At 45.5% G+C, this 19,774-nt stretch overlaps 1 protein-coding gene across 6 annotated transcripts in view; it reads left to right on the top strand.

Moving 5' to 3' along the window:
- Nucleotides 1-19,564, top strand: part of ZNF541 (zinc finger protein 541) — a 56,627-nt gene extending 37,063 nt beyond the window's left edge. For all 6 annotated transcript variants that reach the window (XM_084814914.1, XM_084814913.1, XM_084814916.1 and 3 more), the window contains 8 exons: nt 10,952-11,094; nt 11,237-11,340; nt 13,415-13,490; nt 14,800-14,888; nt 15,421-15,561; nt 17,434-17,615; nt 17,934-18,114; nt 19,362-19,564. In XM_084814914.1, coding sequence (XP_084671040.1) covers nt 10,952-11,094; nt 11,237-11,340; nt 13,415-13,490; nt 14,800-14,888; nt 15,421-15,561; nt 17,434-17,615; nt 17,934-18,093 — 895 coding nt within the window. In that variant the 3' untranslated portion in view covers nt 18,094-18,114; nt 19,362-19,564. The remainder of the gene's footprint in view (nt 1-10,951; nt 11,095-11,236; nt 11,341-13,414; nt 13,491-14,799; nt 14,889-15,420; nt 15,562-17,433; nt 17,616-17,933; nt 18,115-19,361) is intronic.
- The last annotated feature ends 210 nt before the right edge of the window (nt 19,565-19,774 follow it).

The raw sequence follows: 19,774 nt of genomic DNA, 5'->3' as shown, positions 1-19,774 counted from the left end.
CTCAAGGACCCTAATGAGAAATGTTCTGACTTTGCCCTTAAAAGGGTCCATGAAGCAGCTTTACTAGCTATCAGAGGATGCTCCATCTCCTCACTCTTTGCTGGTGTATCCATTCTCTGGGTGGAGGAGTGAGGTTCCCTGAAGGCCTTTTCAGATGAAACAGGGCTGCCTTAATAATACTGATTTGCTATAGAGGGCTCCTTAAATAGTACATATGCCTTCATGGTGGTCTACTCAGCCAGAACCTTAGCTGTGGCCATTACTGCCAGGAGATCTGTTTGGTTGCATCACTAGAACACAGACACCTGTTCTAGAGCTAATCTGGCCACCATTCCTTTTATGGGAGCTTTACCAGAGGCACTCAAATATATTTTAGTGAAAACGAAGGGCAAAAAGAAGGCAATGCCTTCTTTCCCCCAAAAGGGACAAGAAATGTCAGCCCATGATGTTCTGTCCTTCCTTTCGTCCTTTCAGAGATTTTGGAAGATCCAGAGACTTCAGGTCCTTTAAACCTGCTTGGTTTCAGCCCTGCTTCATCTGAAAAGGCCCTCAGGGAATCTCCAACTGCCCCAACACCTCACAGGCATCTAAGTCCACCCTTCAGCAGGTCTGATAGGATCTCCCCGCCCGCCCCCCCGCCCCTCCCATAGGTAGGAAGCTGCAGAGATTCTTTCCCGCATAGGAAACCTCAGCCAAGGACAAATGGGTGTTCAGCTCAATCCAGGAAGCTTATCACATCAAATTTTCCCACACTTTCAGGGACAGAGGCCTCCCCTCCCTGCCTCCAAGTATCTCACAAAGAGCCAATATCTCACAAGTAATCCAACACTTCCTGGACATTGGGCAATAGAGTCAGTCCCACCCCTAGAAACCTTCTCAGGCATCTGCTCAATTTTCTGTGATGTCCCAACGAAAGTCAGGTCATGTTGATCCATTCTGGATTTGAAATAAGTCAGCAAATGTATGACATACTGCAAATTCAGAATGGAGACCCTCTTGACCATCCAGGAGGCCCCCGACCAGGATGAGTATTTAGTTTCAGTGGACCTCACAGAGAACTATGTGCATGTATGTCCCCAGTGCCCCAGCCCATGGGAAATTATTTCTATTTTCCTACCTGAACACTTCCCATATCATGTCCTCCTATTCATCCTAGCCTCAGCCCCAAGGGTCTTCGCAAAGCTGCTGATATCAGTGGTAGCTTTTCTCCACCTTCAAGGCATCCATCTATACCCTACTTGGACAACCTACTTTGGAGAGCTCCCTCCTTCACCAAACACAAAAGGGACTTTAGAATCATAGAATCATAGAATAGTAGGGTTGGAAGGGGCCTACAAGGCCATCGAGTCCAACTCCCTGCTCAATGCAGGAATCTAGGTCAGAGCATCCCTGACAGATGGCTGTCCAGCCTTGTCTTGAATGCTTCCATTGTGGGAAAGCCCACTACTTCCCTAGGTCACTGGTTCCATTGTTGTAATGCTCTAACAGTCAGGACGTTTTTCCTGATGTTCAGCCGGAATCTGGCTTCCTGTCACTTGAGCCCATTATTCCATGTCCTGCACTCTGGGATGATGGAGAAGAGATGCTGGCCTTCCGTTCTGTGATAACCTTTCAGGTACTTGAAGAGTGCTATCATATCTCCCCTCAGTCTTCTCTTCTCAAGGCTAAACATGCCCAGTTCTTTCAGTCTCTCTTCATAGGGCTTTGTTTCCAGTCCCCTGATCATCTTTGTTGCCCTCCTCTGAACCCTCTCCAGCTTGTCTGCATCCTTCTTAAAATGTGGTGCCCAGAACTGGACACAGTACTCCAGATGAGGCCTAACCAGTGCTGAGTAGAGGGGAACTAGTACTTCCCAGGATTTGGAAGCTATTCTTCTGTTAATGCGGCCCAAAAGAGCATTTTCCTTTTTTGCAGCCACATCACCTTGTTGGCTCATATTCAGCTTGTGATCGACAACAATTCCAAGATCCTTCTCGCTTGTAGTGTTGTTGAGCCACATATCCCCCATCTTGTAACTGTGCATTTGGTTTCTTTTTCCTAGGTGCAGAACTTGGCATTTATCCCTATTAAATGTCATTCTGTTGTTTTCTGCCCAGCAGTTTTCTGTCGATCAAGATCACTTTGAATTTTGTTTCTGTCTTCCAAATTATTAGCTGTCCCGCCCAATTTTGTGTCATCTGCAAATTTGATCAGCATTCCCTGCACCTCCTCCTCCAAGTCATTAATACAAATGTTGAAGAGCACTGGGCCCAGGACTGAGCCCTGAGGTACCCTGCTTGTTACCTCTCCCCAGTTTGGGAAGACCCCATTGATAAGCACTCTTTGAGTCTGATTCTGTAGCCAACTGTGGATCCACCTGATCGTTGTTTCATCTAGCCCACTTTGAGCTAGTTTGCTCATCAGGATATCATGGGGCACTTTGTCGAAAGCTTTGCTGAAGTCTAGGTATGTCTACAGCATTCCCACGGTCCACAAAGGAGGTTACTTGATCAAAAAGTGAGATCAGATTTGTCTGGCAGGATTTGTTCTTGACAAATCCATGTTGGCTTTGAGTAATCACTGCATTTTCAAGGTGCTTACAGATGGATTGCTTTATCATCTGCTCCAGATTAGATTACTTTATAATCTGCTCCTTTCATACCACTCTAGCATGCCTGCCAGATCACAGCTTCCTAGTGAACATCAAATAGAACCACCTGACTCCCTCCAAGAGGCTGATTCACCTAGAGGAACTCACAGACACAGGCTCCATCTTCTTATCTCCAGAAAGAATCTCAAAATTGCCCCAGGAATCTACCTTCATTCCCCAACCCAAGGCAGTGGATCTCATGACTGTAGCACCTCCTGGAGCTCATGATCTTCTGCAGCCAAATCCTTCAGTGGGCAAAATTCCACTCCCAACCACTCCAGTGGCTTCTTCCATATGAGAAAGACATTGCTCTCAAATGCCACATTTAATACTGCTTCCCCCAATACTCAAAACATTTATTTGGTGGGGTAATCACTCCAATCTCCAGAATAGAATCCCCCTCAGGGATCCCCCCAGAGTAACAGTGATGACAGATAGCAGCCTAACAGGATGGGGGCCGCACTGCCAACACCAGGAAGCCCGGGGACAGTGGTCACCTGAAAAAACAAGCCACAGCATCAACTGACTGGAACTATGGGCAGTCCATCTAGCACTAGCCCACTTTCACCATGCCCTAGAGGGGTATCACATCCTCATCAGAACAGACAATGTGTCCACAATGGCCCACATAAATCACCAGGGGATGGGGATTCGCTCCAAGTTGCTACAAAAGAAAGTAAACCTCCTGTTTGCCTGGATGGAATATTCCACTGTATCGATTTCAGCCCAGCACATCAGGGGACACTGAACATGATAGACTACCGTAGTTAGTAACACGTCGACCCAGGCAAGTAGGCCCTCAACCTCAAGGGTTTTCACTAATCCAACACCACTTTGGCTGCCCGACAATAGATCTTTTTGCACCCCGCCCCCCAACCTCAAGCTCCCTTGATACTTCTCTCGCTTCCACTCCAGCAAGGCAGGAGCATAGGATGCTATCTCATCCCCCTGGTCCCCAGGCCTTCTGTTTGCCTTCCCACTAACAAGTTGGATTTCAAGGGTTCTTTGCAAAGTGTAAGCGGAACAAGCCACCATTGTCTTCAAAGCTCCACACTGACCAAGATGCTTGTGGTTTCTGAAGTGCTACAGCTGGCTCAGACAAATCCTTGGTTCCTTCCAGAGCAACCAGATCTCCTCTCTGAGACCCATTCTTTACCCAGACTAGCCTGGTTATACCTAGTAGCATGGAAACTGAATAGCAAGCGTTCCTGAGCCTGGGCTATCCAGAACCAGTTGTTAGTATTTTTGTCTTCTAGGAGATGATCGACAAAGCAACCTGGGAGGCCTTTTCCAGATGGTTCAAATGCAAAACAGTTGATCCCTCTAAGTCAGGCCTCACCTATCTGCTTGTTTTCTCCAAACAGGTATGGACATGGATTTAAAGCCCAACCTGTTAAAGAGACAGGCAGCATCTTTCTCATCAGTCCTCTCAAGACCTAGACACACACCAGTGGTGGCAGATCCTCACCTGAAGTGCTTCCTATGAACTGCTAATTTTCTCAGCCCTCCATTAATGCACAGATTCCCATCCTGGAACCTGCACACAGTCCTTAAAACACTCACCAAGGCTCCTTTTGAACTCTTACAATCTGTGTTGCTCAAACTGCTGTCCTTCAAGGTGACCTTCCTAGTAGCCATCACTTTGGACAGAAAAGTTTCCGAGCTGGAGACTCTGTCTATCCAAGGCTATGTATGTGTCTTCACCAATGACATAGTGATATTCGGACCCAACCCTTTCATACATAAAGTAAATTCTGTTTTTCACCATTCTCGGGAACTGGTCGTCCTGTTCTTCTGTCCAAATCCTTCTCATCAGTCTGAGAAACTATGGCACATTAGATGTCCGCAGGGTTCTAAAAATCTACATATGTAGTACCAAGAGCCTCACAGGCTCTCTATTTTGTCCTTCCATCCAACTTCACTAGACAAGAAAGCCTCTAAGGCTACCATCATATCCTGAATTAAGGCTTGCCCCACATCAGCTTGTGATGCACAGCACATTCCTAAGCTTTTACATCCCATAGCACATTCTACAAGGGCCACAGCAGCCTCCACTGCCTTCTCCACAAGCATACCTCTCTCAGAGATCTGTGGAGCAGCTACCTGGTTGACTCCTAATACATTCACGAAACACTATAAATTGGACTCATTTAGAATCATAGAATAGTATGGTTGGAAGGGACCTACAAGGCCATCGAGTCCAACCCCCTGCTCAATGCAGGAATCCAAGTCAGAGCATCCCTGACAAATGGCTGTCCAGCCTCGTCTTGAAGGCCTCCACTGTGGGAGAGCCCACCACCTCCCTGTCAAGGGCTCCTTGGAGGCCTCTCTCAGTCTAATCCAGTAGTCAAGTCCAGACACAGACAAAGGAATTCCTTTCAAAGCTTTATTCTTCTTTTACAACTTCACAACTCTACCGATTGCAACTAGATCTGAGCAGCACAGTACCTATGCCCAAAGTTGGAACAGTTGGTCCCCGTTTGAAAGGGAATTACTGGCAGACCCCTGAACTTAAGGACTAGGGAGAGTCCCTCCCCTTTTCCCTGGAATCCTCTGGGCACAGCCGTTGTTTCTGCGCCAACCTGGCACTACGCCTCCTTTCTGTGCCCTCCATCTGGCGCCGCTCTCTGCGTCTGCGTTGTGCATCCACCAAGTCTGCTATCTGTGCTTGGTCACTCCCTGGACTGCTAACTAAACTAGGAATGCTGGTGGGAGGAATCTCCGTCATCTGTTGGCCGTGGGAAAGAGGAGCACGCTCCTCTCCCAGGAGCAACTGCTCTTCCTCAGAATCAGAACTACTCTGGGATTCTATGGGCTCAGTGTCCACCCTGACACTCCCCAGGTAATTGGTTCCATTGTCGTATTGCTCTTACAGTCAGGAAGTTTTTCCTGATGTTCAGCTGGAATCTGGCTTCCTGTCACTTGAGCCCATTATTCCGTGTCCTGCACTCTGGGATGATCAAGAAGAGATCCTGGCCTTCTCTGTGACAACCTTTCAAGTATTTGAAGAGTGCTATCATATCTCCCCTCAGTCTTCTCTTCTCAAGGCTAAACATGCCCAGTTCTTTCAGTCTCTCTTCATAGGGCTTTGTTTCCAGTCCCCTGATCATCTTTGTTGCCCTCCTCTAAACCCTCTTCAGTTTGTCTGCATCCTTCTTAAAGTGTGGTGCCCAAAACTGGACACAGTACTCCAGATGAGGCCTAACCAGTGCTGAGTAGAGGGGAACTAGTACTTCCCGGGATTTGGAAGCTATGCTTCTATTAATTTGCCTCAGCCAAATTCTATTAATTTGCCTCGGCCAAGGTGGCCTTTGGTAGGAGGGTGCTCCAATGGGTGGTATTCCCACCTTAAGGTCAGCTACAATCCCTCCCTAATCAATTCAGCTTGGGCATGCCCCAATCTTTTGGACATGTCCTCGCACCATAGAGAAAATGGGACATTGGGAACTTACCATGAAAGTCTATTCAGGTATGGCGTCATGGAGGCATGGGTGACTGACGAGGTAGATGACTGATGAGATACTAACTGGCATATATCTTTGGATAGCACAGCCTTACCACGTGATTTGGCTTCTTGGAGGAAGAGTCTGTCCTTCTTTGTCTCTCACATTCTCTCTATACTTACCGCTTCACCTCTAGATTCCAGTTTTTTCCTTGCTCAGCCATGGAAGAAACTTGGGACAGAGCTGGAGGAAACAGCACTCAAAGAACCAAATCATGTGATCCCTGCCTTCCTGGGCAGTGCTAAGGAAACAATCCAGTCTTTTGGACTGGATTGTTTCACACCATACCAGAGTGGACCTTCACGGTAAGTTCCTTATGTCCCATTCTTCGGTTTCCTGATTATTGCAGCAGCTTCCCCAGTCCCATATAAGTCAGTAGAGTGGTAAATTGATTAGACCAGAGCATATGAACAGTTTCTGGTCTAGTCAATCTCACTCCTACAACACATTTTTTAAAAATAGTTCCAGTGGGGTAGTTGTCTTAGGCTGTTGCAACAGATTCAGGATCTAGGCCATTTAGGGCTATAAAGGTTAATCATCAGCAGTTTGAATTGGGCCCAGAAATGGACTGGAAGCCGGTGTTCAGCTGCTGTTAATCTTGCTGTCTTATTTTAAACTAGCTGATGCTTTCGGGCTGTTTTCAAAAGCAGCGCCACATCGCAGTAATCCAAATGGAGGTTACTAGATTGTCGATAATTGTAACTAGGCTACATCTGTCCAGATAGAGTAATAGTTTGTTTATCAGCCTCCCTTAGCTGTTTCAGTACATGTTGAACAGTATGAGGGATAGAATAGAGTCCAGTGGAACCCCATAGAACAAATGCCAAGGGACAGAGCAATAATCTCCTAACACCACTTTCTGGAATCAACCATTCAAGCAGGAGCAAAACCATTGTAACACACTACCTTCAACATCCAACCCAGATATAACATGTTCAGAAGGATACGATGGTTGATAGTACTGAAAGCCACTGGCTGAGTTCACATGACACAGCAAACTACCCTGTGAAATAAGCTATGCAATGTGAGTTGTCGTTGAAACAACCCATGGTGAGCCTGACAGTTGGGCTTACTGTGGGTTGTTCTCCCCCTCCTTCGCCCTTGGTCCTTCAGTTGTCTCTGGCATGTATCCCAGGGGACATGGCCACAGAACCTGTCTTGTCTGCCACCAAGTCCCCCTCCCCGCTCCGATCGCGACTTTGGTCATATGCGATCTTTTTTTTTTTTTTTTAAGTGCCCCTGGAATGTCTTTGTAGTTTTTGGTGGGGTCGGTTTTTCGCAATTGCGTGTGCAGTTGCAGTTGTCAAATTATATATAGCCTTGCCTTGTCTATTGTCTTGTATATTTCAGCTGTCAAAGGGAACAAAGTGTACTAGGAAACATACAAGTTAATTTACAGGATGGGGCTGCGTACGCTCTAGTTTGACAGCTGACAGGTCGAGGGGGAAAGGGGACCAGATTGGCCCTTAGTAAAGTTATCCTCAAGTTTTAAAGTGTGGGATTTATCCTTGGGGGTCCCCCTTCCATTACAACCCTCCCAGAGTCTCCCCCAAGTGGTTTTAAGGGTGATCTGTGGTCTACCCTTTCCCAGTAGTAATGCATGGCTGTGAGAGCTGGACTATAAGGAAGGCTGAGCACTGAAGAATTGATGCTTTCGAACTGTGGTGCTGAAGAAGACTCTTACGAGGCCCCTGGACTGCAAGGAGGTCAAATCAGTCAGTCATAAAGGAAATCAACCCTGTCTGCTCATTGGAAGGACAGATACTGAAACTGAAGCTCAAATATTTTGGCCACCTAATGCGAAAAGAAAACTCCCTGGAAAAGACCCTGATGCTGGGAAAGACTGAAGGCAAAAGGAGAAGGGGACGGCAGAGGATGAGATGGCTAGATAGCATCACTGATGCAATGAATATGAACTTGAGCACGCTCTGGGAGAGAGCGGAGGATAGGAAGGCCTGGCGTGCTATGGTCCATGGAGTCACGAAGTGTCGGATATGACTTAATGACTGAACCACAAAGGGTCTACTCATTTTTGGAGCTCCCATTTGCAGTAAAAGGGGAGCTCCGAATCATAGAATCATAGAATAGTATGGTTGGAAGGTGCCTATAAGGCCATCTAGTCCAACCCCCGAAAATGGGGTGGATCCTAGATCACCCTTAAAATGACTTGGGGGAGACCTGAGGAGAGGAGTGTCAGGGGGCCCTAGCCGGCCTCTTTCAGTGTACTCCAGTAGCCAACTCCAGACACAGACAAAGGATTCTTTTCAAGGCTTTATTCCTTTTACAACTTAATAATTCTATCACCAGTGACTAAGCTATGAACAGCAGAGTAACCTACGCTCTGGGTTGGAAACAGTTGGTCCCCGTTTGAACGAGAATCACTTGCAGACCCTGAACTTATGGGCTAGGGAGAGTACCTCCCCTTTTCCCTTGGGTCCTCTGGACGCGACCATTGCTTGAGCGCCAAACGGGCGCTGCACCTCCTTTCCGCGCCCTCCATAGCTCGTCGCTCTTTGTGTCTGTGTCGAGCATCCAGCCAGCCCTCCTCCCGTGCTCTTTCACTCCCAGGACTGCTATCTATGTCTGGAATGCTGGCAGGAGGAATCTCTGCCAGCTGCAGGGCTTGGGAGGGATGAGCGCGCTCCTTTCCCAGGGACGGCTGTTCCTCCTCAGAATCAGAATTGCTCTGAGGTTCTATGGGCTCAGTGTCCACCCTGACAGGGAGTAATGGAAGGGAGGACCCCCCAAAGGTAAGTTTCACACTTCAAACCCTGGGGATCAGGTTGCTAAGGGTGCGATCTGATCCCCCGTGCTGTCACTGTGTGCAAATTGCCCACTGACAGGTTGGGGAAATGGGACCAGATTGCAGCCTTAGCACAGTGATCCTCAAGTTCTGAAGTGTGGGATTTACCCTTGAGGGAGGGGGCTTCCATTCCACCCCTCACTGAGTCTCAGTGAGCTAGGGTCCACCCCATCTTCATAGCTCCCCTTTTATTGCACAGGGGTTTTTAAAAAAGGGGTTACTGAATGAGTGACAGCCCCACCAAGGTTCCAGTTGGACACCGGTGGAGGGGCTGCCACTGTGGCATGGGCGAGACTGCTTGGCAAGAGCAACAGGTGTTTCCACCGCTCTTGCCGAACGTCTCGCTTACTGATGCCCACAACCCGCGATGGCTGGCAGTGCTGGGTTCAAATGCCACACCAACCCATCCTGGGTACAACAACCCCTAAAACAAGCCATGAGTTATTAGGGTGGCTTGTTGCCCATGCACAAGCCACTCTGCAGGAATTGGTCCAGGTTCGCATGGCACAACAACCCACTGTGGCTCGTCACCCATGATGGGTTGTCATGTGCAAACTGTCAGGGTTGGATTGGAGCCCAGAGAGCCCCAAAGCAGTTCTGATTCTGAGGAAGAGATAGAAAGCGTGGGAGAAGAACCTGCGTGCTGTTCAGAGGAGCAGCCAGGGGGAGAGCCCCTCCCAGTACACATTCCTGAGAGTGATAGTGACCCTGGCAGGGAGAGGGAGGTGCAACAGCATTTTCTGGATGCTAGGCTCCGGTGCAGCGTCAAGCGGGAGATGGCGGGTGCTGAGAGGCGGCGCTCAGCCCGCTTGGTGCGACGGCAACAGCGGCGCCCTGATGCCTCATGGGAAAAGGGTGGACTCTCTCCTCCTAGCCCATAAGTGCAGAGGTTTCCCACCTTCCCCTCCAAATGGAGATCAACTGATTCCTAAGGTTAGAACCCCCGAGTAGGCAGCTCTCTTAAGTCTCACTCATAGGATCAAGCAGTTAGCATCTGCAAGCGTCATTAGGTTGAATGGGAATAAAGCCTTGGAAAAGAGCCCTATTGTCTGTGTGTTGATTCTGGCTACCTGAGGATTTCAGAAGGCAGCAGGGGCGACCTTCTGACACAAACCCAGTCACTGACAGGTCCAAGAGAGTCCCACTCCCTCTGTCCCTCTTGATGACCAAGGCAGCTTCCATTCAGCTGTGAATCCTGATTCTAATGGATCTAGATAATCATTCATTCAAGCATGTCTGAAATTATATGTCCATTATGTAGTTGCACTGTTGTCCAGAAAATGAACTTGCTGCATGGATTGTTCTAGGCACAGGTTGATTTTAATTTTTTTCTTGAATGTGTTGTAGATTTGGACTGAACATTATTAACAGAAAAGCCCATTTTTTAAAAAAGAAAGCAAATGTCCTTGAAATTGTTCCCCTCCAACCTGCATGCCACCTGCCAACTGCTCCGCATACTTCCTGCCATCAAGGCTTCCTTTCCTTCTTGAAAGCCCTCCATTAAACACACTTTGTCCTCAAAACTTTTTTTTACCATAACTTCATTTATTCTGTGTTGATGTTGGCCAGTTAAGATTCCCCTAAACCTCTCACTGTGCGCTTTCATCCAAACCCATTCCCTCTTCTTCATCTCTGCCGTATATGTCTAGACTTTAAGACATCTGGACAGAGAGCCTGTCTCTTCTGCATAGCACTTGTTGGTACTAAATCAATGTTAAAACACAGTAATATAACTATCATGAGACCCAACAAACTCAGGACAAGTGAATAAGTACCTTTATTTCTGTTCTTCAGGAACCAGCTCATCATTGCTTTGCTTCAAATTTCATAAGAGACGGTGAACTTTGAGGCTTCATGCAGATTCTCTTATAGAAATAATGAAACTTGAAAACACCTTCTTTTTTACTTCCAGATTTGGTCTAATAAACTTCATAATCATGTACTTGTGTCTTTCTTTCCTCATAAGCCTTCCGCTGGTTCACTGTGTTTTTTTCTTTGCCTCTTCTCTCATTTCAGACATATTAACATTGGAAGTCGTTTCCAGGCGGAAATACCTGATCTCCAAGACAGATCATCCATAGAAAGTTATGAACATCCAGCCTCACTAGTGTGGAAGCCATGGGGAGATATCACAACCAACAAGGAAACACAGAAAAGAGGTATGTTGACACATTTTTCTTCTGACGCTAGCCTCTCCACTCTCCTATACAATTTGTTTTCCTTTTCCTGTGTACCATTGCATTTTTAATTCCTCCTGTGCATAACTTGTTCATGCTTTTTTAAAAAAAATCTCACTTCCAGTAACAGATTTGTTAAAATTGGCCTGCTCCAGTGCGATGCCAGGGGGAGGGACCAACCTAGAACTAGCTGTGCATTGTCTGCATGAAGCCCAAGGAAATATTTTGGTAAGATGCATTAAGTTAATCTTAGACCAAACAGATCAAGTTTTGTTCTTCATTGTCCTATTGAAAATCTCAGATTGTTTTACTCTTTTGTGGGCTGCACATAATTTAGTGCTGGGCTGGAGTAAATAATAATTAAGAGCATAGTCCTAAGGGATTGCTGCTCAGTAGACAGAGGGCTCGGATCCCTCTCTCTATCCTGTGCCCTGCTGGCAGGAGCCAGGGAGGGTGGGAGGAAGATGGAAGTAAAAACACTTCCCATTCCTCCTTTTCTTTGCTTTTTCAGCTAGACAAGCCTTTCGGCTCATCTAGCTGATCTACCTTGTGTGTGGTATGAGCAACAGGCAGGCTTTAGGATCTTATGGATCCTAGCCTCTCCCTCCCTCCTCTCCTCTCCCACTGTCCTTCCCCCTTTTTCCTCTCCCCAAGCTCTTCCAGCATTGCTGCCGTGGTGCTTTCCATGGCAGCTGTGACAGGGAGGGGAACGATCCAATCTCAGAGTCCCCCTCCTAAAGCTGTTGCAGGGTCTACAGCCTCGGAAGGGGGGATATGCTATAGTCTATTGTCCCTGGGACATTCCCCCAGGGACCATAGGGATTGCTCTACCCATCAGTTTAATTCCTACTGGGAGGAACCATAGTTCAATGGTAGAGGACATATTTTGCATGTATAAGGTTCTAGGTTCAATCCTTGGCATCTCCAGTTAAAAGGTTCAAATAGTAGGTGATGTGAAAAAACCTCTGCCTGAGACCTGGAGAGCCTGAGCCAGTCAGCAGACAAAGACTCTGACCTGGACAGACAGACAGACAGTCTGACCTGGTATAGGCAGTGTCTTGTACAAAGGAATATTGACAGAGTCCACCAAATTTTAGGGGAGAGGCCATAACTCAGTGCTGATAAGTGTTGAAGTTCGTTATTTTTGAAAAGTCATTTTCACTGCGATGTGTTAACTGTAATGGGGAATGATCCATATTCTCAAATTTGATGAAAATAAGTGTTAACCTTTATTTATTAAATTGCAAACTAACACTTAAGACAGGGTTACGGAACTCAGATTGGTTGGTGGGATGAATTACCTCCCATCTAGCCCCTGTGGGCCGGATGATGTCAGGGAACAGGGGCATGCCTCTTGATGTCATCTGGTCTCCAGCCAAAGCACTGGCTGGATCTCCTCAATGGGGAAGGTGTGGGGCAGTTGAAGCTACCCTGACAGAGGTGCTGGGTGGAGGTGCACTCCTCCACCTGGTGGTTTGGCCAGGGACCTGACTTTGCCTGTCCCATGCCTTCCTCTGCTGGGGAAGTGGCAGGGCAGGCAAAGCTCTTAGCATGCCACGCATCCTCCCAATTGCAGTGGGGAATGGCATGCTCAGGGAATCCCCACGGTTACCTCCAGTTAGAGATAACCGTGGGGATTCCTCTCCCAAAGGGGTGGAGCTTGGGGGAGGAACTGAGCCTGTCTGCCCCAGTGCAAAACTGTAGGTTGGATTAACATTGGTGATACATCAGTCTGCAGCCACTTGATGCCATGTGTACCACATCACAGGCAGTTGCATATCAGCTGCATAATAATCCAAATCACACGGCCCATGCTTCAAACTGGTATGAACACGGTGCTGACATTGCCATAGGACAGCCTTCCCCAACCTGGTGCCCTCCAAATGCTTTTGACTGCAACTCCCATCAACCCCAGCCAACATGGCCAATGGTCAGGAATGCTGGGAGTTGTAGTCCAGAACATCTGGAGGGGGCCAGGCTGGGGAAGGCTGGCATAAGGGCTGGAAGAATCTCAGTATATGATTGTTTGTGCATCATCATTCTGCAGTCCTGTAGCAGTAGAGACACATGCAGTCAGGTAGCACTTGGAAGGGAAAGTCTCCTCCTTGTGCTTGTGCAGAAAAAGTGCCGTCTCCAACGAAATACTCCCTAGGCAGCTGCCATATGTCTCCTAATGGCAAAGCTGGTCCTCTCCAGTTGCAGTTACTGGGAATCATTCTCCCACCCACCCCTTCCTCTTCAGTTTCCACTGCTAGTTTCTACTTGGAGAGCATTGTGACAATCTTCTTTAAAACAATTCCAGGAAGCGCTAGAGATGCTGTTACTCCAAGGGCCACAGAAGCCTCCTGATCATCCCCTTGCTAACTACCATTACTCAGGTAAAAGATAATCGCCTAAATTGGTCAGGATGTAGCCATGGCCTCTCCGAAACCCATATAACTGAGGAGCCTAAGGCTGCCATCTTGTGCACATTTTTATGGGATTATGTTCCATTGAACATAGAAGGATTTACTTCTGAGTAAATACACATTCAGACAGCAATTCTGAATGCATTTATCTTTGATCTTAGTGGGACTCCTGAGCAAAAATGCTTAGGATTGCACTGCCTGGCTGCAATCCTGAGCATACTTATAGGGCAAGTCTAGCCATGTTTAGTTAGAAATAAGTGCCGCTGTATTCAGTGGGACTTACTCTCATGTAAAATGTGCATAGGATTGCAGCCTTGGCCATATATTCCAGGGTACAGCTGCATGGAGAATTCAAAAGTGTTTGGATGTGCATTTAATGCCATTCTAAACCTTACAGTGCATAAGCAGAGTACTGCTCTGGTTCCCCTTTGGGTTGTTAGAAGACTGTGAGGACTACAGATGTCTAATGAGAAACAAATGCATATTAATTACACAGACAACTGCAGAAATGCCCAAGCGTCATTGGCTCTTGTCCTTCCTCACAGTGATTCTTAGTGTGTGAGGCCCTGTAGTGACACCCAATGGGAGAAGCATGCCGGAACGTGGCAGCGATAATGTTCGTTACAGGGCTGCACTACCATTCACTCTGCTGTACCAACAAGGTCTAAAAGCAGCAGATTTTGTTCATTTCATGGCAAAAAAGACATTAATTAAGGACATAACAGGTTATGATAGCAAATCCAGTAACAATTCTTCTTTGTAACCTAAAGAAGAGAATTGTGGATTGTGATTTTAAAATTTATTGTAAAACTGTTGTATGCAGCAGGATTGGATATAGCCACTAACTGGAGAAAGATACAACTTCCAAAGCTTTATGAGTACATAGTTAAGGTTTGGAAAGTCACAGAAATAATGAAGCTAACTTCTTCAGAGTTAAGGAATTGTCAATTATCATAAATTTATGGAACATTTGACATTATTTGTCCACTACTGGGACAAGCAATACCATTATCATGTTCACTCTTCTGTATTGTTTTCTTTATTATGAAATAATGTGAACTGTATTATTAATCATTGCAATTAATCTTAAATGTTAATTTAAAGCAAAACAGAAGTTCTGAAGAGTTCTCCAAACATATTGGCAAACTCATTACCACACAGGTCTCCCAAGGGAGGAAAGTAGGCAAAAAAGAGGCAATAAAGGTTTTAATTTTGTGAGAGCAATGGCCCATTAGGCAGCTTGCCTCTACTAATAATTTGTCTCTTGTTGGAACTCCAGGTTCACATCTGTGGACTCCCGCTGAGAAGCAGTTGTTTAAGAAGGCCTTTGGCTTACATAAAAAGGATTTTTACCTTATACAGAGGAAGGTAAGATATCTAGCAGGCTGAGGAGCCATCTTTTAGACTGCTTCATTTCACAACCTGGTTTTTTAATTCCCTCATTTCAAAATATTTTGTTTGAAGTTTATCCAATATGCTTTATTTTTTAGTACTCATTATTGTATAATGTTTTTGTTTAAAACTGTACAACAATGTGTTATTTGTACCACTGCAGTTTAGGTTAGGTTGTGTCCAGTGGAGGCTGGTGGCTCCAACGTCAGTGGGGTGGTGAATCCATTCTGGGTTTCAGTCAGAACCAATCAAAACTTGAATAGCTTTGCACCTTGGATAGCTCCTTTAGAGTTCTGACTGAAAACTCAAGTGGATTCACTGCCCCAGTGACGTCGGAGCCACCACCCTGCTCTGGTTGTGTCTACATTGTACAGTGATCCACAGGACTGCAAGAAGAACGTGGAGCAAAACAAGGATAGCAACTTGCCTACTGTATATTTGATACTGTGTTAGTTACTTGTATGTTCACCTAGATTTTTTTCTTCTTTTTTCCCTCCTCCTCTAATAGATACAAACTAAGACTGTTTCCCAGTGCATTGAATACTACTATAGCTGGAAAAAAATATTAAAATTTGACTGCAGTCGAGCACAAGTGGTAGAAAAGAGGCCTAAGAGAGAGCAGGATGAGGTAGAAATGGATGAAGAAAAGGTAGAGCAAGATTAAGAAAGATTTCTGGGGATCTGGCTGAGGCCTAGTGGCCTTATTTTAAAATCTGCCGTTTCTCTTACACCTTACCCCCTCCCCTGCTTTAGGAAGAATAAAATTCATGCAGCAAATTCTCATGGGGGTGTTCTTCCTGATTTCACTTACCTGTTGAAATAAACGCTTGTCCACAAAAGCTCATGCTGCAATAAATGTACTAGCCCTTAAGGTGTCGCAGGATAACATGTCTAGCCTTGTAGAACTTTTTTCTTTTGCGTGTGCATGTGAATATTACTGCATCTGTTAGGTTCAGACTTACAAGTGTAGATACCTTTCTATTACTTTAAGCTGGCTAAAACCTATAGATCGTTGCTTCAGTCCAGCAGTTTCATAACGGGTGCAGGACGTCCTGAGCTCCCCACAACTGTAAGGACCACCCTGTGAATTTCAAGTGAGCACTACAGCCTTTTGTAGACACAGCCTGTACATTGTCTCAAAAGAGCTGGCGACTTGATTTCTTCTATAAAATAACAGCTGAGGTTCTCAGGAATCCAAATTCTGTGCTAGTGCCACCATTCCGCATAGAACTCAGCCTAGGCAGAATTATGAAAAGGTAAATACTTCTGGCCTTCGTGAGAATTAATTTGTACCACTGGATATGGTTGATTTAGAAATAATTCTGATATTTTTCTAACAACTTTGGGCCAATCTGGATGTGACATTAATCACATGATTGGCTGTTGTGTCGTTTTTCATTAGTAAACAGCAGCAATATGGAGAGAGGGCGGCTTTAAGTCTTTGCCTCCATTGTGGCCTGAATCTGGGTGGGGAGTAGGGGGCAAATGGTTAAAGGCCACCCCCACACACACTCTGCTACTATTTAGCAAAATTAGAACAAGTACCAATCATGAGATTAACATCTTGTCTACTTTGGTCTTTAGTCTAGCTTCCTTTGGGCAGGGATTGGAGGATGTGTTATGTCTGGTCTCTTTATTGCATCTAGTTTTTCAGCACTTTCTAAATATTGCATACCTTCAGGGTGATTCAAATTTGATACCATCCCAAAATACTAAGCCACTGCCAAGAGCCACTAACTACATTTTAAATTTGTGACTTTATCTTAGAATTCTTTGTTGGCTTTGCCAAAACATAATGCTATGAAAAAGAAGCAAATTTTCAGTGGAGGCCACCCCCAGTTGTGGACTGCCTTCCCCAGAGAGGCTCACTTGGTACCTTCCTTGATGACTTTCTGATTAATAAAAAGCATTATACTACAGTTTGTTTGTTTTATTTTTTGGGGGGCCGCGGTGGCTTAGTGGTTAAGACGCTGAACTGCAGACTGGAAGGTCAGCAGTTCGAGACCCGAGTGCTGCGTGACAGAGTGAGCTCCCGTCTTCAGTCCCAGCTTCTGCCAATCTAGCAGTTCGAAAGCAAGAAATTGCAAGTAGATAAATAGGTACCGCGTCAGCGGGAAAGGTAACAGCGTTCTGTGCACCTCGGTGTTCAGTCATGCCGGCCACATGACCACGGAAGTGTCTTCGGACAGCGCTGGCTCTTTGGCTTAGAAACGGGGATGAGCACCGCACCCTAGAGTCGGACACGACTGGTTGGGGACACCTTTACCTTTTTATGGTTTGTTTCAGCTCTGCTAAGATGATTTTGTGGCTCTCCATATTCTGAAATGGCAGTAGATACAATATCATTAATATTTCTTTTGATAAGGCTGTTTGTTTTATAGGGTTTTTGTACTGTTTTATTTATTGGCTGGTGTGTTTGGTTTTATTTGTACATTGCCCACATAAATTTTGTTATTGGGCAACTAATGGAGCAAGTAAATAAAATAAATACATTAAAGTAAAAATATTTCATGACTTACAGATTGCCTGCAGCCCAAAGAAAAGGCATCTCCACTTGCCTAAGCAGGAGAGTAAGCTAAAGCCAAGGAATTACAAAAAAGCAGCACAGAGCACCTTCAGTCCAACCAGCAGCCAGAAGGAACCTCTAGATAGGCCGAGAAACACAGGCAGCCAGGGTGTGTTCCCATGTAAAGAGTGTACAAGGTAGCCATTTATTCATCAGCTTGGTTTCTTGTGCCATTTTGATAGGTCTAGTTAGTGCTTAACCAAAAATTGCTCTTTCCCCCATCCTTCTTATTTTGGGGTGTCTCACTGTGACAGTTTGGGGGAATCTCTGCAGTAGTTCAGACTGATTGCCACCCTCCACGTGTATCAGAAAAACGCCAGCCTTAAAAAGCTTGAGTGGGGGAGACAGATTGTATTATTGTCTTATTACTTGACTTGTGTGTGTGATTCACTTTGCTGTAGCCTCTCACTTAGAGTGCTGAAAAACCCTAGCCTTTATTTCCTGTCTACATCTAGAGTGTTTGACAAGATAAAAAGCCGGAATGCTCACATGAAACGCCATCGGCTGCAGGAGCAGATGGAACCGATGATAAAGATTAAGTGGCCCATAAAGCATCTGAAAAACGAGCCAAAGAAGGAAGAAAGAAATTCGGATGTTGACTTCCTCCAGTGGTAACTGGGAAGGCACAGTTTGAGGGTAAGAATGCTGGTAAACTATTCAGCACTAGGGAAGTAAATCAGGATGTTTTGGGGCTTTTAAAAAAACCGTGCAGCACCTGCTCATTCACTTAAGCAAGGTTGAAATTAAGTTCATGTACAAAGCCTGAGCTTCAGTTTTCACTATTGGTAGCACAGAAACAAGAACGTAATATTTAATATAAATATTGGCTTAAACCCGGTGTTGTGGGAGTGGACTTCCCTTGTTCGCTTCTCCCTTGCAGCTCCCCATACGCCTTCTAGATCTTCTCCAGAGGGTTCCCCAACCCTCCAGAGCAAATTTGACTCGCTTGCAGAGAGCTGCAACAGAGAGACAAACTGTTTTGCCCAAGGTTTTCATTCTGCTGGCAGATAGTCAGGGTTGGATGCGACCCATTCTGAATAACAGCTTTTCTTAGTTTGGACTCACCTGGATTGGAGATAGTGAAGAAATGTTCCATTGTGTCTTCAAAGTAGCATCCATTTATGGCTTTTTGAGGGCAAAATTTGACTTGATTGATGATACAGAAATGCCATTGAACAATGACATACCCATACCTGCATCTTGTCTGATCCTCCATAACATTTAGTGAAACTTGCCATGTGATTTGACATTATTACACTGTGATTTTCCCCCATTAATGGTAGTGTCAGCCAGTGGAGTAGGGACAAGGAAAACTCAGTGTGATGCCATCACATCACATGGCGAGTTTTACATAATGTTACAGGGAATGAGGAAGAACTAGAGACAGTGATACTGTTTTTGGTAGCAGCCCTGTGGCATTTATCACATCTAGCAAAAGACATAACAGAATGTTAACAGTTTCCAAAAGGGTAGCTCTATTAGGCTGTTGCAGCAAAAACAAGAAAGAGTCTTGTGGCACCCTTAAAACAGTCATAAGTGTTTGTAGACATAATGTTTTAAGGTGTTTTGGGGACTTCAGCGCCATTGCAAGATTGTTGGCTGGGGCCAGGTTTTGCTAAAATAAAAACAGGATTATGGCTTAAATTTGCCATAGAAAAGGAGGTGTATGAATTAATTGAGTCTGCGTTAAATTCCAATTATGCACAGTTGCAAGGATCCTATACAGCTGCCAATACCTGTAAAATAGCTTTTGCTCAATTACAGGGTTGCTTGTTCATGCTTTTGCTCAGTTACAGAATGAAAACCTCGTGCTTCCACTGAAATGTTGTTATATTAGTAACCCCCTCTCTTTCTCTTTTGCCTCCACCCATCATGTCTTTCAGGGTTCTGTTATTTTTTTGGAGGAGGATGGAGTAGGCCAATCAATGAGAAATCACCATTGTATTTAGTATCTTTTTTGTGATTGATGTTCACACAACTGCTTTTTGATTCACTCTGTAGTACTGCAGTGATCTGTGTTATTGTTATTTTGTATGCACTCAGTGTTGCTTATTAAATTGGGTTCCACAACCAAAGTTGTAACGTCTGCCTGGATTCTCTTAGAGACCTCTTATGCCAGAAGATAGACAAAATCCAAACAGAATGGGTTTGTTGTATTTCGGTATGTGGAGGGAAGGGGTTGACAATAGATGGATGCCAAACAACAGGCCTTCTGGGAATCTGGGTTGGAGTCCTTCTTGAGCCAGTGCAGCTCTTTGGAAAATTATAGGCTTTCTTGGGCTCAAGTAACTTTAGT

Source organism: Heloderma suspectum, chromosome 10, assembly GCF_057233095.1.
Source record: "Heloderma suspectum isolate Gila_16-S chromosome 10, 16-S_ref, whole genome shotgun sequence".
NCBI classification, from domain to species: Eukaryota; Metazoa; Chordata; class Lepidosauria; order Squamata; family Helodermatidae; genus Heloderma; species Heloderma suspectum.
This window is presented reverse-complemented; position numbering and strand designations above follow the sequence as displayed.